The following is a 26,835-nucleotide window of genomic DNA, read 5'->3' on the forward strand; positions in this document are numbered from 1 at the left end:
CCTCACAGGCTTCTACAGAGGGTGAACACTTGCTGAAGGAACCACTGGATGTTTTGGGAACCATCTGGCAGTGTTCGTACTGTCATGCACAACTGAGTCCAGGGACCTGCTTGGCACCCGCGGCCTTACAGCCCAGGGCTGGCAGATATCAGGCCTCCCTGCTCTCCTAACGCCTCTGCTTAGGAAACTTTCTAGTTAAAGAAATGTGTGCAGAGAGGTGAGGTCATTAAAAGCTCCTTCGAACGGGGCAAACTGCCTCCCTCCTGAGCTCACAGCACAGGTTATCCCAAAGGAGCCCAAGATGCAGGGAGAGGGGTCAATATTTACAATGGACCAAACTCCAAGATTCCAACAGGACTCATCCATTTATTGATATTACTATTAAGCCACTTCCCAGCAGTGTGACTGCCATAACAAGAACAGGACTCGGTTTCTAAAGGCAATAAAATAACAAGGACATCACGGACAAAGCACTGGAACACTCCTCGTAGGGAACTGGCTTTTCCTCTCCAGCCAGAGGACCCAGGTGCCAGGGGCCACTCCTGAGCACTTGGTCCTGGTCCCGAACAGAGGCACATCTTTATGTATCCCGGCCCTCATGCCGGATGCTTTCCCCGCCCTGATCTGATCTTCTCAGTTCATCTGGATAAACCCGCTGTGCTTCCTGTCCATGAACTGAGGCACTCCCCAAAGAGGGATCCAAAGTCTGGTGATGAAACAGCTGGCACCAAAGAGCTGGTTCTGCTTCCTCCTCACCAAGTAAATACGTACTTTATTTTTTTTAAGGAAAGAAAAGTCTTAAAAATATATGGCACTAGAGTGTAAAACTATACAACCGCATCCAATGAAAATTCCAGGCAGCTTGCGGCCTGTGGCGCACCACATCCCTCAGATGTAGAGCTGATGGGAGGCCAGGGTGTCCATGAATGGTCGCACCAGGTTGTCCGTGGAGAAGTAAAAGATGAGCCCAAATGTGATGGAGATGGGGAGGGCGGGCAATGCCTTCTTGAAGACAGCAAGCAGCAGGAGGGTCAGACACAAGCCCTGCAGGACACAGAGGGGAGGGTGAGCGTGGTGATCCCTGGTGTGGACGGGAGCTGTGAGTCATGGTCTAGTCCCTGGGCGCAGAAGCTTGTTCGAGGACCAGTCGGACAACGGCGCTAGACACCCCATTATCTTTCCTGGTCCTCCAACAGCTCTTGAGGTGTTGAGGGCAGAAGTTATCACCCCCATTGGATCACCCCACCTGTTAGTGAGTGAACCAGAAGGCAGGCCTCCTGACTCCTGGAGCAGTGCTGTGCCCCCAGGTCGTGCTGCCTCCCCTGTCTGGCTAGAGTGGTCACATGGGATGGTAAGATGCCCTCAGGGAACATGTATTTATATGAGAGCTAGGTGGGCTCAACTGAAATGGCAGTAAGGTTCTCAGCAGCTGGCACCAAGGGAATCAGAGCTGCCAGCCAACCTGCCCCTGGGAAGCAGGTGTGGGGGCTGCCCATCCTCCCCTGACCCGGCTGATGCAGGCAGTGGTCCAGGTGAGTACAGGGAACCAGGGTGCCTTCTCTATCCTTGGGGGCAGCAGGGCTCAGGTCAGGCAGTCTGGTGGTGGAGCAGCCTAGGTCGATCATCCCATCCCTGATGTACTTGTGGGCAAAAGCAAAATCTTCTGGACACTAGAGCATCAACTTTAACCATGCCATGCCCAGGGTTTTCACCAAGGGGCAGACACCAAGCACACAACTCAGACACTCCAACTCCTCTAATGTGACAGGGAAATCTCTGAGATGAAGTCACGGCAGGACATCTCCCCATTATGTGTATCTGGCCAGGTTAACTGACTATGGGGCCTGCACATTTCACTGCTGCAATTCACAGTAACAGGGCCAGCCCTAGTGCCCCAGATTCAGACCCTGTGGTGTCTCAGTGGCATGGAGGAGGGGAAAACACGGTCCTCACTAGCTTTGTGCCCACAGGCAAGGCCCTTAAGCAATTTTCTTTTCTGCAAATCTGATGTCATCACAACCACCTCAAGGGTATCATCACTGCACAAAGCTGTCAGCTGGGTCCCCGGCCTGGAGGCTGTATGCTCAGCCACGCTGGGGCTAGTGCTCTCCTCACCCTCCCCTGCACTGTCCTCCGCAGGCTGGAGCCCACCTAGGGGCGAGCACACCTCCTGTGAGCCCCACTCCCTGGTCTCGTCCCTCAGAGGGAAGAGAAGAAATGAAAAATCCCCAGGGAGCCTGGGACCGGCCCCCACCACAATGAGGACTCTGGGGGCCCCACCACCAGGGGGCAGACACATCCCCAGCCACTCACAATGAGGATGGCCACGAAGCAGGCCAGCGTGGTATTCCAGTCCCCGCTGCCCGTGGCCGCCGCCTTGCCCACCAGCACACTGTAGAAGATGAAGTCCCCAAGGCCAAGCTTCACACCCCCTGTGTGAGGAGAGACAGTGAACCCATGCTGAGGAGGCATGCACGGAATGGAAAAAGAAGAGAAACCCTGGTCCAGAAGGCCCAGCCAGTCTGCCCAGCCAAGCCCACCTGGCCTCTAGAAGCTGCCATGTGGACTGGGGACAAGGACAGCTGCCTCCCCAAATCAGTGGCCAGTGGGAAAGCAGGGGACACCTGTGAACTGGGTGACTTACAACCTGGGCAGAGAAAAGCAGGAGGTTCTGAAACTCAGGTAAAACCGGTGTTGGGCACTCAGTGAGTAAAGAACAAATAGGAACAGCTGGGCACTGCTGTACAATTTAGTATGAAGTCTGAATTACAAATATTTAGGGAATTTAATTTCAGTGCATTCAAAAGCACATATAACACCAAGACAGAGGTCTTCTGAAGACCCTTTCACCTTACAATAGGTAAATATAACTGGGAATTAGTCTACTCTTTACTGATCAGAAAATTATAGCTTCCAAAATGCTCTCAGGTTTGTTTTCTTTAGTGCAATGGTCCCTGACACTTATTTATAGGATAACTTTGCTCACTGTAGACAATAAAAATGGTTATGCAATAAACACAAACCATGGAGACCCACCTCCCCTGCCCTTCCAGCCCTGCAGGTGTCCCTCCCGCTCCTGGCCCCAGCGTCCATCCTTCCCCCACCAGGTCCAATCCATCAGCATCACTTCCTCTTGGATCCCAACTCCTCCCCTTTAGCTGGTTCCTTCTCAGAGCCTAACAAACAGGTTCCAGTCTTGCCCATCCTAGAAAGACAGCTCTTCCTGTCCTGGGCCCTTGCTCCTGCTGTCATGTGCTGGCTCCCCTTCCTTATCACTCCTTCTTCCATCAGGACTCTGAAAAAAAAACCCTGCACTCATCTCCCAGTCACCTTGGAAACCTAGAGGCACCAGGTCCCATGTCCTGACCAATGCTCTCTGGTCCCCAGGGGACACCTGCAGTCCTCACACCACCTGCGGCACCCATCTGCCTCTGGCTTCTCCTCAGGGTCCTCCAATGCACCTTCCCTTCCTCTGTAAATGTCACCGACCCTGACCCTGCACCCTCCCTGGCTACTCTTCTCGGGCCTCATTTTGACAACATGTACATGCTGATGGCTCCAACGTGTCAAACCCTGAGCGCTTCCCCAGCTCTGGTGCCTGCTGGTATGTCCCTCCAGATGTCCTGCAGCCCCCACCCCTCTCCCACATGGATGCTCTCCTAAGTGTGGTAAGCCACACCACCTTCCCGGTGGACCCCTCCACACCGTCCTTGGCCTAGTCCTGACAGTCATCCCCCTCTCAGCCCATGGTGCTGCCTTGTTTCTCTCCCCCCGGACAACAAGAGGGGGTAACGTGTCCTGCCCCCGAAGAGAGGACACAGGAAACACGTGCTGGGGGCCCTCTCACATGCTCTGTGTTTCTTCATTTGGCTGGTCCTGAGTTGCATCTCTTATAACAAAACCAATTTTGGCTGAGTGCTGTGGCTCAGACCTATAATGCCAGTACTCTGGGAGGCCAAGGCATATGGATGGCTTGAGCCCAGGAGTTCGAGACCAGCCCGGGCAACAAGTTAAAACCTTGTCTCAATTAAAAATATAAAAATGAACCAAGTGTGGTAGCATGTGCCTGTAATCCCAGCTACTCGGGAGGCTGAGGTAGTAGGATCACTTGAGTCCAGGAAGTCAAAGTTGCAGTGAGCCACGATCGTGCTACTGCACTCCAGCCTGGGCAACAGAGCGAGAACCTGTCTCCAAAACAAAATGACAACAATGACAAAAACAAACAAACAAACAAACAAAAACCAAACAAACAAAAAAAAACACTGCAATTTTAAGTGTAGTGCTTTCCTGAGTTCTGTGAGTCATTCTAGCAAGTTATTGAACCTAAGGGGATCATGCAGCCCTAAATTTGCAGCCAGTCAGAAGCACAAGTGGCATCTGGACCCTCCAGAGCTTGTGGCTGGTGTCTGGAGGGAGGCCGGTCCTGTGGGTCCTGTGGGCCCCGTGGGATCTGTGCTAACTCCTGGTCTGCAGCACACCACTTGGCCTTGGAATAAACATCTCCCACAAGCCTGCCTGGGGGGTGTGCACCTGCTCCTCCTTCCAGACCCACCGCAGAGTGATCTTAGCTTGCCCCTCCCGCGTCACTGGAGTCCTCTATGCCAGGCCACTGTTACCAGGTTGCTCCCATAAGGCACCTCTCAAGGCAGGGGCTGTTACGACACTGCAGCATCTCCCTGCTCCAGGCTGCTGCCTGGCACGCTGCAGTGGGCGGGCACTGGGTATTGGGCAGGCACCGTGTACTGACGCCAGGATGAACCCCTATCTCAGTGTGTCTCCAGGCCTGTCTGCAAGGCCCTCCCACACTTCTGCTCTCTGCATCCCGCTCCAGCTTCCTCTGACTCCTGAGTCTGCCTGTCAGGAAACGCTCCCCACCCTGTGCTCCTCTCCTCTAGGGACTGCTGTGACTCAACCTTCAGAGCTCAGCTCAGCAGTTATTTCCTCAGGTGACTTTCTCTAATTCCTGCAAACCAGGTCAAGAAGCCCCATGGCATGCTCTCCTGCCCCCATGGCCTGCTTTACAGTCCCTGGCTTCTGCAGTCTGCGTGATTACTGCCCACGTCTCCTTAGTCTGCAGGTCCCACTAGGGCTGGGCCTCACCCAGCACAGCACAGGCACATGGTCCACACTCAATACACGCCAGACAACTACATGGGGTCTGCTGAGAAGACCCCAGCACTGCAGGCATCTCCTACTTCCACAGAGATGCCTCTGATGGGAAAAGGGGCCCCTCCCCTCACGCCCTCCTCCACCCAGGCTGCAGGGAGCCTCCACCCTCCGTCTTCACTCCTGCCCCGGGCTGAAGCAGGCCATGTGAACATGGGCACCTTACTTTCCTCCTCTTCCTCCAATTCCTCCCCTGGGTAGCCAGTCAGGGGAGGCTCAAAGACTTCAGGGTATGAAGGCTCCCCAAAACTGTCATAGGAGTCTTCTTCTGGGTGTCCAGGAAGAGAAGATGACCATCATTGCCATGAGGAGGGGACAAGGGAGACAGACAAGAGCTGGTCAGAGTGGTCCCTGGGAACAAAGCTCCAGGAAGGGGTCCCCCTGAGCACCAGTGCCTGATGTCAGGGCTTCCCCTCCCCTGCCCCACCCACGCCCAGCAGAACGAAGCAACAGAGGTTGGCAGAGGACCAAGGGTCCAACACTCGCTGAATCTTCAAGCTGCATGTGTCCGGCTGGTTTTCAAAGGACCTTTCCCTCTGCTCCTCCTGAACTCATGCCTCTCAGAGAGGCCAGGCCGGGCAGAGCTGGGTGCAGGTAGGGAGCTGCCCCCCAGTGATGAGAGGCTGTTAGCTCCCCTGGATACTCACCCATCTCCGGGTCATAGGGGAGCTGGAGGGCACCCTGAGAGGAGGGGTCCAGCTTCGCCATGCCGACCGTCCACACCATGGCGGCTGGGGGAGGGGAAAAGGTTCACGCCTCAGGCGGTGCTAACAGTGGCTGCCTGCAGGGCCTGGGGGAGGTGACCAGTCTGCGTCCCAGAAAGCCTGCACAGGACCCTCCATCCCGCCATCCTGCAGGTATCTGTTCATGCTCCATTGTTAGGAGGCCGTTGTGGGAGGGGTCCGGAGTCACTCCCTCTTGACTCCTGCATTTGTCTATTCTGTTACTGTTTGTCTCCCCTCCTAGAGCGTAAGAAGAACCAGATCTATCAGAGCCAGGACCTCACTGTTCACGGGTGAATCCCCAGAGCCCTGGGACACTCACAACAGTCCTAGCACAGACTTTCCATACATGGTCTTTGCTCATCCTTGGAATGTGCCTGGAATGTGCTTTCCCATGGGGCCGCGCTGCGGGTGATTCTCCTCTACTGCTCGATTCCTCAGCTGCATGGAGATACCTAGCACTCTGTAGCTGTTCCATAAACTCTTTCCCAGGCCACCCTGCAGAAACCACAGCTCCAGAAATTCAGGCTCTATTTAAGCTCTGCCATTAACAAACCGAGGGCATCACAATCCCAGGGCTGTGAGCTCCATGAGGCCTGGGACCCTGTGGTCTTCTTTCCTGCTGGGTCCCTCAGTGCCTAGCACAGTGCCTGTCACAAAGTGGGGACTTGATGGGCTTTTGCTGACTGCATGTGTAAGTCCAAATCTCTACACACTGACCCCGAGGCCAGGGGCCATCCCGTGTGCCTTCCCTTCAGTTAGGATTAATGCCAATCAGCCACGCTGCTGTCAAGGAAGCCCAGGAGCTCCTTGCTCCCCAACCCCCTGCCCTGAAGAATCCCTCTCCAAAGTCCCTTCTCAAGAGCCTGGGGAGCTGAGGTGTGGCTGCGGGCTCAGAGGAATGCAATCTGCACCACAGCATGCCACTGTGCCACTGGAGGATGAACGGGATGAAGTCAGGGGCTGCGCCACATCCTAGCAGATGCCTGCTTCCTGTCCTACCTTTCTAAGCTTCTTACTGTGTTAATAGCAAGATACTGCCCTCCCTGGTTTCTGAAAGTGGAGATCCTCCAGGGATCACCAAGGCCAGCTCCTCCTCTTTGCTCAGGGAAAGGGTGAGCATCTCCTAGTCAACTCTGAAAGCCACGGCCAGGAAGCAGGCCCTTGTCCCCCCATAGGCTGCCTGCTGACCCTGAGTCAGGTAGACGCACGGAGATACCACTCACATGAGTATATCAGGGCAGGGAATATGGGCTCGTTTCTCTCCTGGGCAGTTTCTACCAGCATTCTCAGAGGCCCTTTGGGACACAGCACAGCCACGAGATCTGGGAAAACAGAGACATCCTTGTCAAGTTATCCCCAAACAGCCCCCTGAAGAAGAGCCAGCCCTGTAGCACAGGAGCCCTAGGTGGAGCTCTCAGAGCATGCCTTGCTTCTGGGCTGGCATCCCAAACTCTCAATCTCCAGTCACAACTTAGAGCAGGCCTTGGTGTGAGCCAGAGTAGGGCCTCGCAGGCAACTGCAAGCATGGAGGAGCTGTGCACCCGAGACGTGGTGGCCAGGCTGGGGAGTCCCACTTCTTTTAAGCCTCAAATTCCTTAACCTTAAAATGGAAGTAACAATACTGGAAATGATAATCATGGTAGTATCAAATAGCAGCTAACATTTGTGGTTATGTATAGGCACTGTGCCCAAAGGACTGTCTTGATAAATCACTTACAGTGTCCCCAGTGCTTAACAGAGCACTTGCTCAATCAGCATATTGATAATAATGGAAAATGAGGGCCGGGTGCGGTGGCTCACGCCTGTAATCCCAGCACTTTGGGAGGCCGAGGTGGGCCGATCACAAGGTCAGGAGTTCGAGATCTGCCTGGCCGACATGGTGAAACCCCATCTCTACTAAAAATACAAAAATTAGCCCAGTGTGGTGGCACACGCCTGTAATCCTATCTACTCGGGAGGCTGCGGCAGGAGAATCGCTTGAACACGGGATGCAGAGGTTGCAGTCAGCCGAGATGGCGCCACTGCACTCCAGCCTGGGCGACAGAGAGAGCAAGACTCCATCTCAAAAAAAAAAAAAAAAAAAAGAAAGAAAGAAAAAAAAAGGCAAATGAGGAGCTCAGTGACTACCGTGTTTTATCTAGATCACCAGGAGTGTTCCCGAAATAGTGGACCCCCCTGTGTTTTACAAAGGTGACTCTCAGGAGGGAGCCGACCCAGGCCTCTGCAGGAAGGGAAGCAAGTCCTTCAGCACCTGCCCTCCTTGTGCAGCACTGGGGACGATTTGGCTCCGGACATCGCCCCCGCTGCCCCCACCAGCTTTGCTGCCTGCCTACCGTACACAGAGATGGCGCCCAGGATGACCCACGCGGACCACTCTGGGAGGTACTTGATGAACACCAAGGCCATGAGTGCACTGATCATGATGAGGTAGGCCTGCTGCAGCACCAGGGGGCCCTTCCAGTGGATACACACCATGCCCACCGCCCCGAAGTTCCAGACAGTCAGCAAGAGGGTGGGGTAGTCCATGGCCACATTGTAGGTCTTCAGCACTTCCCTGCAGGACCAAGGAGCCTGTGAGTGGGACTCAGTGGAGACATTACAGTCTAGCAGTTTACCACCATTCAGTCCCAACCTGGCCCTCCGTACTAACATTTCCTTCCCCGACCTTCACTGTCCTTACAATTTACCATTTGCGACATTTTCTAGACCAAGGTGGGGATGTTTGGAACAGGTCACAGAAAAGTGTATGGGCATGACCTGGAAGACCCTGTGCACATGAAAAGGTCCTTGGGAAGGTGTTTTCTCTTGTCCCTCCTGTCCCTTTGGGCCCCTGGGTCAGGATGATATCCCAAATCAAGGGGCAATAGAACAGATCATTTTTCCCACAAACCAGGAAGTACCCAGGCCTAGCCCAAAAATTAGAATGTAAATTTTGTGGAATTTCTATCCCCCTGGGGTTCACAGAGCGCCTTCTCCATGAAGGGTTCGTTTTAAATCAGGAACGAGACAGAAACGTGGGGTCCACCATGCAGCCCCACTTCTACTCCCCTGTGTCAAGGCCATGAGACAGGGCCATGAAGGCCTGGATTCCAGAACGGCTGGCACTGGGGAACACTGGAGCTCGATGGTCACCTTTCCCTGCCCAGGTCCTCATGCCCATGTCCACTTGTGCCGCATGGAGCGGGGCTCCCAGTGCTGTTCGTCTGCCACTTACCCAAGGTAGATATAGGTGAAGAGGAACAGCAGCATCAGCGAAGACATGATCAACCAGCCATGGATGAACTAGACAATAGAAATGGCACGATCACAAGGTATCCCCAAGTGCCACAAATCAAAGGCCCCCAGGATCCTGGGACTGATACCCAAGCCTGAATGCTCTTTGTTAGGCTACTTCATGCCTACGTTGGAAGGGATCAGGTGGCCACCTTACAGATACAGAGGGCACAGAAATCCAAGGAGTTCCCCTCAGGTCACCTTGCAGTGTGTGCAGACAAGACTCCCTCAGGTCTATTGGCATAGCCTTGCAGTCTCCCCCAACTCTACTCGTTCAGTTAGAAAGGTAATGCTGGGTGTCTTCTACTTGCCAGGCACTGTTCTAGGTTCTGAAGCCAAGGCTAGCAAAGTCTCTGCCCATGGGCATTGTGTTCCAGTGTAAGGGGAGTTAGATGACATATAGACAAATTTACAGTATATTAGCAAGTAATGATGAGGGCCATGAAGAAAAAAATGTTAGCAGGATACAGCGACAGGAGACTCACTGGGGTGTTATTTTAGATAGGGTGGCCTCAACAGAGAACCCGGGAAGTCCCCTCCCACCCTTGGGACCTACAAACAGGTCCTCAGAAAGACCTGTTCCTGTCTCCTGGCCAAGCATAGGAGAGTGAAGGACAAGAGGGGGCTGATCCTAATCCAGTCCCTTAGCTGGCCATCAGCGGGACAGTGATATGACTTCCCATCAGCCTCACCCCGAGGACCAACTCATCAGTCACCAGCTCAACCCACTGGGACCTCAGCGTGGCCCTGGTCTACCTGGAGTGAGAGCAGCCTCCACGGCCATGCTGTACGCACAGCCAAAAGGGGAAAGGGCTGCCTCTGGGACGTGCCGACCCTCTTCTTCCCAGCCACCACCTGGCCGCCCGGGCCACCATCATCTGCCTGTGTTGCGGAACCTCCAAGGAAGCCCTACTGGACAGATGGCTGAGCCCCTCTTCACAGCCTCTGGGACTGGCCACCAGACACCTACTGCCCTCAGTGGTGCCAGCACTTCACACCTGCCATGCAATTTCTAGCTTGACCTCATGCAATCTGTATCCTCTGCTCCAAACCAGCAGCCCTCCACCCTGCTTCCCACCATCTGCCAACCTCCCAGTGGCAATGTTCAAACCCTGCCTCATCACAGTTACACAGGTAATTGTTCCTTATTTTATTATTATTTTTTTTAGAGACAGGGTCTTACTACATCGCCCAGGCTAGACTTGAACTCCTGGGGTCAGATGATCCCCCCGCCTCAGTCTCCTGAGTAGTTGGGACCACAGGCATGCACCACCATGCCCAGTTGGTACTCATTACTTATTGACAAGCTTCAGCTCAGGATATGTCCTGCAGCCCCTCCCATGGCCTTCCCCCCTGCTGCCCCCACTGGAATGGGGCTCAGCTCCCTCCCTGCACTGCCCCTGTCCCATCCCTCTAGCCTGGGCACTCTGTACCACTATCTACCTGCTCCATGGATGGCAGCTGCCTGAACAAAAAATGTTGTGAGGCACCTGTGTGTAAACAGTTTTAAAATAGGTAATGCCCAGCTTAATCACCTTTCCATCTTTAGTGGTTCAACCCCTTCCCTGGGAGAAAAGCCTGAAGCCGCTGTCTAAAAGCTTATGGCATCTTTGGAGACAGGCAGTGCCCATAATTCTGGCCAGATGGGATCTGCCCTTCCACTACTCCCTGGGGCTACTTAGCAGCTATAGGCAGCTACAACCCAAAAGTCTCCCAGGGCTGGAAGACCTCAGCATGGCATCTGCACATCCTTGCACGAAAAGGAAAAGGAAAACTAAAAATAAATCTTCAGGGGAAGTATGGGGGGAAGAGGAGCCTAAAACAGAACTTCAGAAAGAGAAGCTAAACAAAATTAACTTCGAAATATGAGAAATGATGCTTGGAACACTGCAATGAGGAACTCAAGTGGGATAATGTGCAAATTTAAAAGACAACAGGCTGGGTGCAATGACTCACACATGTAATCCCAGAACTTTGGGAGGCCAAGGTGGGAGGATCACTTGAGTCCAGGAATTTGAGACCAGCCTGGGCAACACTGTGAGATCTAGCCTCCACAAAAAAAAATTTAAAAATTAGCCAAGTATGGTAGTGCACACCTGTAGTCCTAGCTACTTGAGAGGCTGGGAGGGAGAACTTCTTGAGCCCAGGAGGTTGAGGCTGCAGTGAGTCATGATCGAACCACTGCACTCCAGGCTGGGCAATGGAGTAAGACCATGTTTCAAGAAAAAGAAAATAAATAAAAATAAAAGACAACAGTATTAGGTCATCCATGGTGGAAGACAGGATGGGGTGGGAAGGAGTATAAAAACTCTGGGTCTATTTTCCTCTGATTTGTGTTTTGTAAAGGTGGCTGTTTCACGGGCTCTGCCACCATGGTGTGGGGCAGACAGGGAGAGAGACGGGTGGGTGGAGGGCAGGGCCAGGGGCTCACCTTGTAGCAGCGGTACTTGTAGAGCACCACCAAGAAGATGGTCATAACCACGATGACGCTGATCATGATGAGGGTGTTGAGAACAGAGTTGAGGAGGCGCTGGCCCACCGAGGGCGTGTCCTCAGTGAATGGCGTGTAGATGCTGAGGGAGGAGGCAAAGGGCTGACGCTCCCAGCCCTGCCTGCTCCTGGAGGCTCCCCACCTTGAGTGATTCTGGACCTGCTAGGGGAGGTGCCTGGGATGCCCATACCGCCCACGTGCTGCCCTGATGGAGTGCAGGCACCACCCCCGTGAGCAGTTCCTGTCCTCCAGCTCATTTCCTGGCACCCTGACCACAGACCTGTGGCTCTCAGCCTGCCAACTGGGCCCAGTGCCGCAGTGAGGATGAGGGCTAGATGACCTCCCCACTGCCCTCCCCACCCCCACAGGGATTAAAGGCTCCCTAGGCGCTTCTCTCACCCATCCAATTCTCATTCCCCCACCCACCCACACCTCTCCACCAGCTCCATCCAGCCCAGCACTCCTCCACCTGCTACTACCCTACCCCCACCCACTGGAGCAACTGCTGTCCTTGCAGTTCATAAGCTCAGGAAGCAGAGACAGGAAGCAATTCACCCAAACCTCACTCTTCCCAGCCTGGACTGCTGCAAACAAACTGCTGGCTGCATTCTCTCCATGCTTCCACCTGTGCTGCGCTGAATCCCCCACACACTATAAGCTTCCTGAGGATGGGACTCTACTTTTTTAATTTTTTAAAAAAAATTTGACACAGGGTCTCACTCTGTTGCTGAGGCTGGAGTACAGTGGCGCAATCATGGCTCACTGCAGCCTTGACTTCTGGGCTCTGGTGTTCTTCCACCTCAGCCTCCCAAGTAGCTGAGACTACAGATGTGTCTCACCACACCTGGCTAATTTTTGTATTTTTTGTAGAGACAGGGTCTCGCCACATTTCCCAGGCTAGTCTCAAACTCCTGGGCTCAAATAATCCTCTCGCCTCAGTCTCCCGAAGTGCTGGGATTACAGGCATGAGACACTACACCTGGCCTTATTCCTTTCTTTAAAAGAAACAAAAAAACAAATCAACACACACAAAATGAAACAAAAATTCCCGAAATTAAAAAAAACAATGTTTATAGAAGGTGCTTAGCAGTGAGCACCACAGAAAGAGGAGGGGGAAGAAGTGGAGGAAGCTTCTCATTTTTCGACGCTGCTGCCTCTGCATGTATTTTACTAAAATAAATGAAAGGCTTTATAAGTCTTCCTCACAAGGCTGGAAGTGAGCTGAGAAATATCTGGTCCAACCACCTTGTTTCACATTCAAGGAAGCAGAGACCCAGAGAGGAAGTGATTTGTTTGCGGTCACAAAGGAATGGGTGGCACAGCCATGTGCAGGATCTAGGACTAGGAACAGGGAGCCCAGTGCTTTGCAGCAAGAGCTTGATTCCTGCAGCAGGATCCAGCTTGCTTGAGCACTCACCTGCAGCAGACACTCTTCGAAGCCTTTCACTCATATTAACTCACTTAATTCTCCCAGTAATTGCGTTATTAACCCATTATACAGACAAGGAAACTGAGGCATAGGGACATTAACAGCATGCCCAAGTAGGTCACAATCCAGGAAGCAGTGAGCCAGGCCATGAACCTGGGCAGTTCTTCATCCCTGCTCTTTACCACTGCTGGTGTGGAGCTGTAGGTGCAGTGACCAACACAGGCTGCTGCCCCCCGACAACTCAGCCCTCACCCCACCCTGTGCCCCCCAAGCCCCCAACTCACAGCTGTCCATTCTTCTCCGTGTAGAAGCGCACAGACTTGATGGTGGCTACCACCACGATCATGCACAGAGTGACCGGCACAAACAGCATGATCACGTGCTTCGCCCCGTACTTGAGGGTCAGCTCTTCCTCCAGGCCTGGAGGCCGCCCGGGAACCCCACTACAGATGTAGCGGTCAGGGTCCTCCTCACCATCCTCCTCGTTCTCCTGGCTTCTCTGTGGGAAACCACATCGTGAGGGCCGCGGAATGTCCCCTACGGCAGCCTATCTGTGTAATGCATGGATTTTTGGAACCAGAAATGAGAAGTTTGAATGTTGTTTTCCAGATATAAGGAGCAGTCTATGAGCTGCTAGGGCATATGAAAAGTTTATGAGGACAAGAGTAGAGAAGATTTGGAGCTGGATGAGGCACCACAAATGAAGGAAGGTATCCTGCTATGGTCTGCAGGCCCAAGACTTAATGGTTAATGAATTTGGAACACATCAAAAGATCTTTCCCCTTCCTAATACAGGGACTCAGGAGGTCACTCAATTCTGTTCACGTGGCCATGCTGATACGGGAGGAGATAGGCCAGGAGACAGAAGGAAAACAGAGACTAAACGTTTTTGGTTGACAAATCACTAGCTAGAGGAGTCAGTGCACAGGGACACTCTCTTTGAGTGTGACTAAGACACTGGGAATTTGCAGAGGAAGAAATTACTTTGAATTTTCTGCCCCACAGAATCAAGCATGTAAATTTGCAGCTCTGAACTAGAGAGGCTAAATGGGCATTAAGCATCTGAGAAGACGCAGGCTCTGGTAAGGTGGGCAGGCACAAATGAGGAGGTAGCGAGGGAGGGCAGGACACCTGCCAGACACTGGCACAAACCGATCTGTGAAAACTGTGGCAAGTCAGGGTCATGGGCTGCCTTGCTAATGAGGTGAACAGCTAAAGAAAAAGCCAAATGAAACAGAAACCAAAAATGACAGTTGCTTCAGTACCGGTTCTCTGCAGAGAGAGTCCCAATCTAGACATTCAGCCAAGAAAGGAAAGGAAGACTATTCATGAACAGAAACTGAAACAACTAAAATGTACAAAACTTCCCAGAGATAACAAACTAACAAGAAAAGGCTGAGGAGTGGCCAAGCAGTAGCCTTGAGCTGGTGTGATTTCACTCAGAGCTTAGGGACTATGGTTCTGTTCTCAAGGAGAACATGGAGAAGTGAGCTCAAATTTCAGCAAGAGAGATTAAGACTGGCTGCAAGAAAACAGTCCACACAGAGACATTTTTTAATTGTATAATGGGCAAAACAGAGAACAGGATTCAGGCAAATTCAGATGTTTTGCTCTGATCGGGAGAGAAAGGGCAAAACTAAGTGGCTCTCCCAAGGATATCCTACTCTTTCTAACGTTATAATCTCCTCCCCTGGGGGCCAGATGATCACAGTGCAGCCCAAATATCCCCAGCTCAAAAGTCAACTGTGCATCAGGCAGACTCCTCTCAGTTACCATGTCTGGCCATCTGCCAAAAAATGCTTCCCCCGCTACCATCCTAAGCTTCTGCATTACCTGTCCTAGCACCCAGGCATCCAAATAAACTCTCCTACTACAGTGGAAACAGTGACCTGCATGAGAAAGGTAAACCTAAGGGGGCAGAGTGGACAGCATCCTTCAGCTCACTGCCAAGTCCATCTCCGGCTGGGAATGCGCAGAGTCCTATGAAGCCCTGCAGACGGAAGGTCTACCATGGCCAGCCACCCACCCTTTGGGCCAATCCTCATCATTACTTCCCTTCTCCCTCCCGCATCAGGGAATGAACATCTGGTTTTCATCTGTAAGGTGCAGGAGCCCCAGGGACCTGTTTCAAGGCCCCCAGCTGCTGGTGGGACCTACCCACTGGGCAGTGTTCTCTCCGTCCTCTGGTCCCTGCCTGCCCTCCTGGCAGGAGCGCGGTGTGGGGCTCTCGGCCGACATTAGGGATGTCCGCTCATCACACACTTCTTCCTCGCTGTCAGAGGCCATGAATGTGAGCATAGCCCTGCCTCCGGAAGTACCTGGAAAAAGGAGCACAAGGACCTTGTTCCACTTTCCTGTGAGACAAAGGCAGTGGAGGGCTCTGGGGGTGGCTGGAGGTGACCTGGAAACCTGGACACAAGTCCTGCCCCACAAGCGTCCAAGAGATGCCTGTCAATCAAACGACTGCCATAGAACAAAAGGCCTTGAAAGCTGCCATGGAGGCAGCAGTGGCCTTGCCTGGGGCTGGCCTGAGGTCACTCACATCCCAGGGGGCAAAACCCACAGCCATGAAAGTCAGGGCAGCTCCAAACTGTCAGTGTGCTCATTCGTTCAATCAGCAAACATCTGTGGTGCATCTGTTATGCACCAAAGATCATGCTGGGCTCTGAGGATATAAAGATGAGTAAGAAACACCCTTGTCCTAAAACAAAACAAAACAAAAAAATCATCTAATGTGACAAATCTGACGATCCAGGTGTGTGATGGTAGGTGCAGAAGCACAAAAGTGGAACCAAATCTCAGAGATCAGGAATGTTTTCTAGAGAAGAGCCTATCTGATGGAGACTGGTTTTCCCAGGAGGAGGGAAGGGCAGAAGGCACAGAAAACGTTCCAGACGTTCCAGTGAGGGCCTCACACTGTGGGGCGGGCAGTGGAGATGAGCAGGGTCTCAGGCACCATGTTAAGGAGACACACATCACCCTGAGGACCATCGTGACAGACAAGATCTGAACTGGGTTCATAAAAGTCAGTTTGGCCACTGGCCAGGGAGGGAAAGTGATCCCCAGAGATGACTGTGGCAGGTGAGGAGGACCGAGGACAGCAGCAGGATGGATGCAAGTGAGGGCAGAGTCCAGAAGGGGTCAGGAGGTCAAGGGCAGGACCTGACACAGGAGAGAAAGCAGAGTCTAGAATGGCAGCCAGGTAGGGACTAAGACAGGGAAGACCGGAGAAGAGAGTCTCGGGAAAGACTGTGAATTTTACCCTTTGAGTGTCTATTGGATAAAATGAGGAACCTGTCTGGGAGGCGTCTGAGGACCAGGTCTCCTGAGGTTAGAAGTGGAGACCTAAACCACGAGAGCAGGCCTGTGGGGTGGGGAAGTGCCACTGAGGGTGTGACCCAGGGGAAGGCCAAGGCCAAGGGGACCACAAGAGGGAAGCCTGGCCCCGCAAAGCAGTGCTGACTGGGGTTTCTACACAGTAGTACTAAGTGGGGGACCCAGTGCACCGAAATCTACACATGCAGGATTCCGGGCTGGGAAGAGCTCCAAACAACGCCTGGCAAATCTGACTATTCTTGCCAACATCCCAGACGGGGACAGAGGCTGAGTTATCGCTGTCTAGAGACCCTCAGGGCTGAGCTTCAGACCCTGGGCAAGGATAGCAGGTGTGCTCTCTGCTGAAAGTTCGTCTCCAAGTAAGTCGCCCCACAATATGTGTGATTTTTATTTTTAATTTTATTTTTAGAGACAGGGTCTCACTGGTCACTTAGACTGGAGTGCAGTGGTGCAATCATAGCTCACTGCAGCCTCGAACTCCCGGGCTCAAGCAATTCTCCTGCCTCAGCCTCCTCAGTAGCTAGGGCTGCAGATGTACGCCACCACACTAGGCTAATTTTTAAAATATTTTGTAGAAATGGGGGTCTCACTTTGTTTCCCAGGCTAGTCTCAAACCCCTGGCCTCAAGTGATCCTCCTGCCTCAGCCTCCCAAAGCACTGGGATTACAGTGTGTGAACAACTACACCCAGTTATATGTGGTTTTTAAACAAAGCAGGCAGGTTCCTTCCACCAAGTCAGCCAATTTCAATCCCCTTAACAAGACCTGTGGCTATCCTTCCTTCTGAAGACAGCGACCCTGGCTGTCGCCTGGATTATTCCCACAGGGACTTTAACTTCATCCCCAAACAAGAGGCACAGGCAAAACCTGCCTCTGCTCACCTCCATCACAGGGATTTCAACATGAACAAACTCCCCAGCCTGAAGCACCTTCTGTTTAGGATAGATAAGACAAGTACAGGAGTAACAACAGCAGGAAGCAACGCCAGCTAAAAGCCAGGAGGGAGGTGACAAGGACAATGCACCCGAGAGTTAGAAGGGGACAGAGTCTACCAGTTGTCAGGAATAGATGCCTCAGGTCACAGGGAATTAGAAGGACATGAAGCTGCAAAGGTTAGGAATATTTCACCAGGCAGAGTTTGGAGGAGGGGGCTCATTCTGGAAAGAGGTAACCACTTAAGTAAACATATGAGTTAGGAACATAACATGGCCTATCCTGATAATATCAAGCAATTGGATGTGGCTGAAATGTGGGGATCTGGTAGGATGGGCCATCCAGGGAGGAGTTTGGTGCCTGATGGAGGTGTAAGAGCTTAATGCAGCAGAGGAGAGCCCCCAAAGGTTTCTGACCAGGAGGAAGATGTGAACTGAAGTGAACTTTACAGAAGCAGCCTTTACAAAAGAGGTGTGGGCCCTCCTCCCTCTTCACTCTGAGTCGCCTCAGACTAGGCCCCGGGGCCACAGGGAAGTTCTGGGAATCAGCAAAACCCATACAAATGGAGCACGGCCTCACATCCCCAAAGAGTTGCAAGACGTTGGAAAGTTCTTGGCTTTAGTTCCTTCATCATCTATGGAAATGAGAGAAATTATCAGGCACAAATGCAGGAGAAGGGCCGGGTATGGCGGCTCGGCTCACGCCTGTAATCCCAATGGTTTGGGAGGCGGAGGCAGACGGATCGCTTGAGCCCAGGAGTTCAAGACCAGCCTGAGTAACATGGCAAAACCCCATATCTACAGAAATTAATTAATTAATTAATTAAATTGAAGAGAAGAAACTTCTAGATCCTCCTTTGGCTCAGCCTCACTAGATAAATCCTAAACAGACTCCTGCCTGGACCCAGGGTTTCCCTTACTATCCACTCTGGCAATGGGGAACTCACTGACTCAAAAAGGGGCACTAAAACAAAGAGCTGCTGCATTTTCTCAAGCTAAATCATAACATTCCGTCTGGAGCAGTGTGCTGGATGGGCTACGAGACTGTACAGGTGGCTCTCTTAATACCTCCTTTTCTAGCATGACAGTTTTGTTTTGGGTGTGAACGAACAGGGAAGCTACGATCTCCTCCCTCTGTTCTTCCTATGCCTCTCAAGCTCCTGTGACTTATCTCTGCTATGACTGGAGGAGCAGTTCTGAGAGTCCCTATACCTAAAAAACCACAGGCTGCAGCCCCTAAGGACAGAGGGCAGGCTCACCCTTCAGACCCACAAGAGCTGTAGCATTCAGAAGATAGGCTCCCAAATAGCAACGCACAACAAAAATGGATAAGCAGAGAGCAAAGGTACCTGTTTAAAGGAGAAAGGGAGCTGATGGGTGGGTGAAGACGGAGAAGCAGGGAACCCAGGATCAAGCAGAATCAGGTCCTTCCAATTCCCACTTCTCCATTCAGTTGCCAACCACTAATAAGACACTCCCTGGGGCTGGGTGAGGTGCTCATGTCTATAATCCCGCACTTTGGGAAGCTGAGGTGGGCAGATCAGCCAAGGTTAGGAGTTCAAGACCAGCTAGCCAAGATGGGGAAACCCCATCTCTAATAAAAATACAAAAATTAGCCGGGCATGGTGGCAGGTACCTATAATCCCAGCTACTGAGAAGGCTGTAGCAAGAGAATCGCTTGAACCCAGGAGGCAGAGGCTGCAGTGAGCTGAGATCGCACCACTGCACTCCAGCCTGGGCGACAGAGTTGAGACTCTGTCTCAAAAAAAAAAAAAAAAAAAAAAAAAAAAAGGCCATCCCTGGAAAGCAGTTCTGTGAGCAGAAGTTCCCTGACATGTGTCATAGTCATGCTGGGGAGGGTGGAGTTAAAGGACCGTAGCCTTTCCATATGACACTGTGCTAGACAGGAAAGAGGCACCTGGTGACCACTGCCATCATCATCCACACTCGCTGACTGCCTGCCCTGTGCCCAGGCCTGGTCTCATCAAGACCTGACAGCTCTTCAGAAAGAAACAAGGGAAAACTACAAAATCTGCTTTCTCACCCACAAACGTCATTCATACACGCGGCCTCCTCACCAGAAAACAAGTGCTCCCTGAGCAGGCTGCTTCCCTCATTCCACTTTCAAACATTCCTCCAAGGCCTCCCCTCAAGCTGTGCCCACAACAATGAGGACTAAGACTTCAAGAAAGTAGGGAAGGGAAGGAGGGAGCTGTCATTAAGGAATAATCAGGGAAGAGCTAGTCTCAGCTGTCACAGCAAGGGCACCCTCTAATCACAACCCTCCTAGCCTGGTGGGGTGGGGGTGACAGGTGGGAGGCACCAACTTAGGAAAGGCTGAATCCCTTAGGATCACTGTTTCTCAAAGGTGGCCCAGGCCACTGGGAGCTGGTGGAGATGGACCAGCACCTGCTGAGCCCTTACCTGGCACTAAACATCATGACCCTGGAGCAAGGCGCTACTATTCTTCCCCATGGTACCGATGAGGAAACAGAGGCTCAAAAAGTAATTAGCTCAAGGTTACCCTTGGATCTAGATAGTCTGTGTCTGGGCTCTTTACCACTCTGCTAGGCTGCTTATTAAAAACGCAGATCTCCAAGCTCCATCCTCACCCAGTGTCAGGGATCTGCATTCAGGATGGTTGGCCCCCGGGTGATTCTCAGCCAGTGTCTGACTTTTCCTGGCACTGCCTCTGCTTTATAATCACACGACCAGGCTGGGGCCCTTGCTCAGCAAGGTGAGTGTACCTCACCCACCCACCTTCGCCCCCCGACTGGCTGGCACTACTTGATTGCCGAATGGGGACAGTGAGACAATGAACACTTTCTCCTGGATATCTACAGTCTGGTCAGAGACCAACTAGGGAGGAAGAGGAGTGGAAAATGCAGACCAGCAGAGCGGCATGGGGAGAAGAGAACTCTTGGGCTGAAAAAGGCCTAAAACAATGCCTGCTGCGGAAAAGAGTGTGGAAAAACTGGGTCTCAGTCACTACCTGGACAAACTGCACTGGCCTTACTGAAAGGAGTAAGAATCAACACTTTAAACACAGCACACCTTTTGATCCTGAAATGCTACTTCTCAGAATTTGTCCTAAGAAAATATAAAGTATTTATACAAACATATGTGTTAACTGTAAAAAAAAAAAAAAAAAAAAAAAAAGTGAAACTGACCAAAATGTCTCTCTACTATGATGTATTTCCCTGATGGAGACTGTTACAGGACCACCAAAAATCTTATTTCAAATATTTAATAACCTGAACAATGACAAGATGTTAAATTTAACAGAACATAAAACTTTACAAACCTAATCATCTGAATGTCCTTATAAAATGTATGTATATAAAGGACTGGAAATATTACAAAACATTAAAGGTGATTATGTTTGCATGGTGGAACCGAGAGTGGTTATTTTCTTTATATTTTTCTGCATTTCTCTAAGTCTCTATAATAAACACAGACTGTATCTGTAGGGGTTTTTTTTAGGCCATTAATTCTTTAAAGGAAAATAACGAGCATCAACATTTAGAGATTTTCCTCTACGTCTGCCCCTCCCAGATCCCCTCTCATTGGCCAGGAGTAGCAGATGGGAGCCAAAGCTGTGACGTTTTTTCATTTGTCCCTCAGCCCCTCTGATTTACCTAGCTCCTAAAGGAAAACAGAGCATCTGGGATGGACTTCTGCTTCCCTCTGAATTCCTAAGGGCCTGCTTTGCAAGCCACCTAAGTCTGTTCTGAAGCCTGCTGGTGCTCTGAAATCCTTGGAGGGAAAAATTACCACCCAAATGTGTGCAGATAAACAACCTGCTAGATGTTTGTCCACATGATGTCCGCTAGATGTTGTCCGGTGACGCAAAGAACTCTCCCCAGAGGCTGACTCATGGGCAGGTGGGGGTGGAGCTGGGTGATGTCAAATCCCATCACCCACACGGCAACCAGCTTTCCCCATCTCCCACCCGCTATACCCCGTTCTCTAGAGAAGTGGCACGAAAATGCAGAGGGGCAGAAGAAAGTGTCCAGCGTACAGACTACGTTCTGGAAAGCCTTCTGACAAGGAAGTGCTAAGGCTGATAGCTGCTTTGGATTAGGATGCAAAATCAAGCATCCAAAGAAGCCACTGCACATTCCCATTAATCAGCTGAATAGGATCAAACTGCTGAATTAGCCAAACCAAGGGAGTCTGACCTAGAGAATCTCCCCAGCCACGCTTGTGTCAGCAGTTCCTGCAATTATTATGGAAACCCAATGACCCAATTTCCTTGACCTTCTTTTCACTACAGAGAAATGTAAACACTTTGGCCTTAACATTTAAGGTCAATGGAACTAGGTAAGAAACAGATTTCAAAACGCTACAGCAAACCCCCATGGAAATCTGCCTCCATGGAGAAAATCCTAATGGAAAAAGTGGGTTCAAAAGAGGATTGGGAGTCACTGTACTTACCACAAACACTTGGGGCCGCAGAAAGGTTTGGATCCTGGACAACTGGTTCTTCTTCCCAGCAGGTTAGATGAACGATAACGATCCCTGGCTTTCAAAGAGGGAGGCGCTGGTTTTTAACACATCACTTTCTATGGTCACACAGCTCCATCACATCACTATTCTGATGTCTGAGAAGTCCCACAGTCCTCCCTTAAAATAAGGAAGAGATTTTTAAGGCCAGGTGATACCCGGACAAATGCCCATGGCTGCCCTGCTCACCTTTCTCCCCCTGGCCCTGGGTACCCGACTATGTATTTGGTCCAACTGACCATCCATCTGTCCATCCATCTCAGCCCATATAGTAACACATACCACTTGGGGATGGTTCTCCCTGGCCTAAGCCAGAGCTGGGGCCTGAGTCTCAAAGGGAAGTGAGGTACTGCCCTACCACCCTCCCAGACCACAGGCCCCAGAGGCCCTCTGATGGGGCCTCCTGAACTCTGGGCCAGGTTCTAGACTTCCTCTAACAGCCCTGTCCCACTCAGAAGTGCCTGGGGCCCAGGCAGAGTTCTCTCATTTCCTGAAGCAGCCAGGGAAAAGGGTGGTTTGTGGAGAAGTGGGAGAGGGAGCCCCTAGCATGATGCCCTGGAGTAGGCTCCAGAAACACATTTATTTTTAAACAAGCAGCAGCAAGTCAGTGGTCAAAAGCAGAGGCCTGGAGACTGACAGGGTTCGGATCGCCTGCCTGTGTGATTTGAACCACATATTCCCTGGCTGAGAGGCCTCAGACAGTCTAATCTGACACAGCTCATTTCCTCTGCTGTAAAAAGCGGAACAGGCATACCTAGCAAGATTACTGTAAAACCTAGGGATAACCTGTAAAGTGTCCAGCACACAGTAGGCATTCAATAAGTGGTAGTTATAAAGAAGATGAAACGGAGGAGGGACACAGTGAGAGAGGACACAGAAGCCTGTTGATGTGCCTCTTGGAAAGTGACGGAACTGCTGAACCACCAGACACATGAACTGGCTTCAAAGGCCAGGCCCCAGAGATCAAGTTTCCATTCCTGGCGCGGCCCTGGGCCCTATGGCCATGTAAACATATTATCAAATGAAAGGGCATATCCATAGGACAATGTCAGAGCTGGCAAGGACCTTAAAGGCCACCAATGCCACCTAGTCAGCTCCCTGTATTATAATTAAGGAAAACTGAAGCCTAGAGGGGCAAAAGTAATCAGTTAATGTCCCATGGCCAAAAGCCACAGTTACAACTCAAGTCTCCAAACTGCCCATCAAGGAGCTCTTCCCAGTCCACTCAGCACTTGTGAGAGACACGTACCCAGTGGCCAGGGTTTGGTCATACAGGCAGCCCCACCACACATCACATAGGCTTTCTGTGAGCACACTTACAAGGCACATGCCTTCACCATGGGCAGGTATGCGTCAAGAAATGCTCCCGAATCACCAGCTCATCTGCCACCTCAAAACTCTCAAGTCTCTCTCCTGCCACGACCCCAACTCCTGCCCCCATGGCTCACTCTGCTCTCTCTCTGCTACTTGCCCAGGTAGGTTTGGCTCCTTTGGAGGGAGTGCCCACATATGGGCATGGGGAGGACACAGGGCACTGCTTCTCTGGGATAAAAGGGAGGGTGGGAAAGCGTCCTGCTGTGGGACTGGTAGGATAATTCAAATGCTCTACACACCCACCAAATCTGCTTTTCCACAAGTACTCAACAAAAGGAAAATTCTGAAGGCATAACAGAAAAAACAGGATACAAAAACTTCACCTACGGTTAACTCCATTGTTTTAATAAATAAATATGCAAATGTGAACAGTGTGGAAGGAAATGCATGTTAAGAGTGGTTATCTCAGCCAGGAGGAATGGCTCAGGCTTGTAATACCAGCACTTTGGGAGGCCAAGGTGGGCGGATCACCCGAGGTCAGGAGTTTGAGACCAGCCTGGCCAACATAGTGAAACTCCGTCTCTAATAAAAACACAGAAATTAGCTGGGAGTGGTGGCGTGCGCCTGTAATCCCAGCTACCCAGGAGGCTGAGGCAGGAGCATCGCTGGAACCCGGGAAGCAGAGGCTGCAGTGAGCCAAGATCACACCACTGCACTCCAGCCTGGGAAACAAGAGCAAAACTCCATCTCAAGGAAAAAAAAAAAAAAAAAAATTCCTGAGTTTTCTAGAATAAACATGTATTACTTTTATTTAAAAAAGAGTCCAATAAGTTTCTAGTTAAGGTATAGCAGAACAGAGGGCACCCTTTGAATTGTTCTTCCCCTGTTCTAGAATTTTCACAAAGGTGAACAAGCAGCCCATTCTCCCAGGCAATGAAGAGGCTCTCAAGAAATGATCTCCCTCACTGACATCTGGTCTTTCCTGAGGACTGATGTGAAAACATTCTTTTTTTTTCTTTTTTTTTTTGAGACGGAGTCTCACTCTTGTTGCCCAGGCTGGGGTGCAATGGCGCAATCTCGGCCCACTGCAGCCTCCGCCTCCCAGGTTCAAGCGATTCTCCTGCCTCAGCCTCCTGAGTAGCTGGGCATGTACCACCATACCCAGCTAATTTTGTATTTTTAGTAGAGATGGGGTTTCTCCATGTTAGTCAGGCTAGTTTCGAACTCCCGACCTCAGGTGATCTACCCGCCTTAGCCTCCCAAAGTGCTGGGATTACAGGCGTGAGCCACAGCACCCAGCCTGAAATCATTCTTTTCTCCAGACATTAACATGATGCTCATCCTATCTCCAGGCTTGGAGCCCAGTGCAAAATGTTCGTCTCGGGGCCTCTCAGCCTCACCCCCGCTTTTCTACAGTTGTGGCAGCTGGGAATAGAACAGGTGGGAATACTTGCGGAAACATTTGCTGTCTTATCAGTCCCCAACTAAACAGTGTCCAAAAGTCAAAGCAACAGCTGAAAACCTGCCAGAGATATTTTCATTAGACACACTGCTTTGGTTTCTGTAAAAAAATTTTGTTTGTCAGGAAGTTGCTCATGGGAACTCCACGAAACTTTCCCAGCAGTAGTGGAGAGACATGGGTAGGAGTTGAATGCAGGAACCTCCTGTGCAAAAACTCAAAAGATAAAGACGGTGTAGCCAGCTATGTTCAAATCCTGGTGCTTAAAGCACTGAAGCCACATAACTGGACTAGGTGCTTAACTCCCTGAACTTGTTTCCTCTTCTGTAAAAAGTAATAACCTATTTCAGGGTCATTGAAATTCTTAAGATCATAAATTCTAAGATTCTGTACAAGATGGCTTTTTATTGTATATGACCAACTCATAAGCGAGATATGTGGCATTATCAACATCGACAACAGAGAAAGGCCAAAGTAGGCAAGAGGCAAACCCCCGTGGGGGGACGGTGAGCAGCCAGGGAGGGGAGGCAGGTGTGACACTATGCACCACACCTCCAGGCACCCCAGCAGCAGCCCCTAGCCCTTGCTCCTCCTCCTCCTTGCTGCTCTTTCAAATAGGAACAAGCCACTCACTTCCCACAAGTGAACAGGCTGGACTCAAGACTTGGCACATGGGCACTTCACCACCAAAGGGTACAGTTTTCCCCAAAAACCTGATACAACATCCATCCCACTTCAAAGCAACATCCCTCCAAGCCCTCACTCCAGCCTCTGCCCTGGAACCCAAGGCTCAACCTGGGCGTCCTGGGGACGCAGCTCTGAGCTGGGGCCAGGAACCAGGCCCCTTCTGCACCTGCACCAGTCACTGCCTGCCCACAACCACATTCAGCAGAGAAGAACCTGAGGCTCACACACCTGAAGCAGCTTATCCCGAGCGTCCAATTACCGCCAAAGGTCTTGGCTGAAGGCCTTGGAGGCTCAGGTGTCTGCAGAATTGGCTACAGAGGCATCAGGGGCCTCCTTACTGGAAGATGGGGTCGGTCCTAATCAAGTTACTCCATAGAGTTTAGTCTGCAATCGTCTCTTTGGGATGATCTGAGGTTCTCCATCTGTAAATAGGGATGCAGTTACTTCACTCAACACCGTTCATACCTGTCTAAGGGAATACTTATTAAGCCAATAAATACGGGTGAGGTCTGCTCGGAGGGATGTACAGCAGATCTAGAAGCCAGGACACTGGGGTCGAAGCCTGGCTCTGCTATATCCTACCTGGGCGACCTTGGGAAAGGCACTTTAGCTCTGCGGCCTCAGCTTCATCAGTAAAATTTGGAGTGGGGACTAGCTTCTGTCTCAGGTTCCTTCAGTTCCAAAAGCTTGCTTCTGGCTGCCTCCTCACAGCTGCAAATGCCTGATAAAACAGCCAAACACCGCTGCTAACAGAAACCGGCTCTAGGCTTGCGCCTGCGGCCCTGCCCTCACGTGCGGGCAGAGCCCCCGCGCGCCTCCTTTCTGGGGAAAGCATGCCCAGGGTCGGGTGCTGGAGGCCGGATGGACTCTGCGCAACGGAGGTCTCAGGCAAGAGAGAGGAAGAACAAAACGCCCCCGCCCTGCTACACGCCTCAGAGACCCACGTGCACGTCTCCTTTAAACGCACCGGCCCTTTAACAGCTCGCGCCGCGCCCACCCCCAGCTGGGGCTCGGGGGCAGGCGGGCGCGGGGAAGTGGAGACGCAGTGAGGCCAGAGGCCTGAGAGCAGCTTCCCGCGATCCTTCCACCACCCAGTTCCGGGCTGGCCCTGCAGCCGCCTGCCGGGCACTCTCCTCTCTCCGCCCCCGCGCTGGCCGCAGAAGCCAGAAGCACTGCGCACGCAGGGGCCGCAGCCCCACAGCCGGGGAAGGGACCGCAGCTAGGGGCGTGCGGAGGGCAGGGCCGGGCCCTCAGGGCGCACCCCCACCCCGGGCCCTCAACGCCGCGGGCGACAGGGCCCTGGCCTGGGCACCCCCAGCACCGCCTGCTCACCTGCTCCACCGCCGCGCTCCAGTGGAGTTTACGCAGCTGGCGGAGCGCCCAGCTGGACCCGGCGCCGGCCCAGGCCCCGCCCCGCGCCCGCCCAGGCCCCGCCCGGTGGGCGACGCCACGTTCTCTCGTTCACTGGCGCCCCACTTGGAGCCCCGGGCGTGCGGGGAGGGTGCCTTTCAAGCCGCG

The 26,835-nt window shown here is 52.0% G+C and overlaps 1 protein-coding gene across 6 annotated transcripts; it reads right to left on the reverse strand.

Moving 5' to 3' along the window:
- Positions 1-346: 346 nt before the first annotated feature.
- Positions 347-26,756, reverse strand: PSEN2 (presenilin 2). Of its 6 annotated transcripts, none has more exons than XM_007988255.3 (14): positions 26,650-26,748; positions 25,900-26,038; positions 25,546-25,739; positions 21,789-21,977; positions 15,242-15,402; positions 13,369-13,583; positions 11,596-11,737; positions 9,106-9,173; positions 8,225-8,445; positions 7,115-7,213; positions 5,814-5,897; positions 5,333-5,431; positions 2,314-2,432; positions 347-1,044 (listed from the first exon to the last, which is right to left on the reverse strand). In XM_007988255.3, the coding sequence occupies exons 5-14, from the start codon at positions 15,380-15,382 to the stop codon at positions 889-891; spliced, it is 1,344 nt and encodes a 447-aa protein (XP_007986446.1). In that variant the 5' UTR covers positions 15,383-15,402; positions 21,789-21,977; positions 25,546-25,739; positions 25,900-26,038; positions 26,650-26,748; the 3' UTR covers positions 347-888. The 6 variants fall into 6 exon arrangements, with proteins under 6 accessions (XP_007986446.1, XP_007986443.1, XP_007986447.1 ...); XM_007988252.3 differs by having other exon boundaries at positions 5,333-5,434; XM_007988256.3 differs by lacking the exon at positions 25,546-25,739.
- Between the last annotated feature and the right edge of the window lie 79 nt (positions 26,757-26,835).

Source organism: Chlorocebus sabaeus, chromosome 25, assembly GCF_047675955.1.
Source record: "Chlorocebus sabaeus isolate Y175 chromosome 25, mChlSab1.0.hap1, whole genome shotgun sequence".
Lineage (NCBI taxonomy): Eukaryota > Metazoa > Chordata > Mammalia > Primates > Cercopithecidae > Chlorocebus > Chlorocebus sabaeus.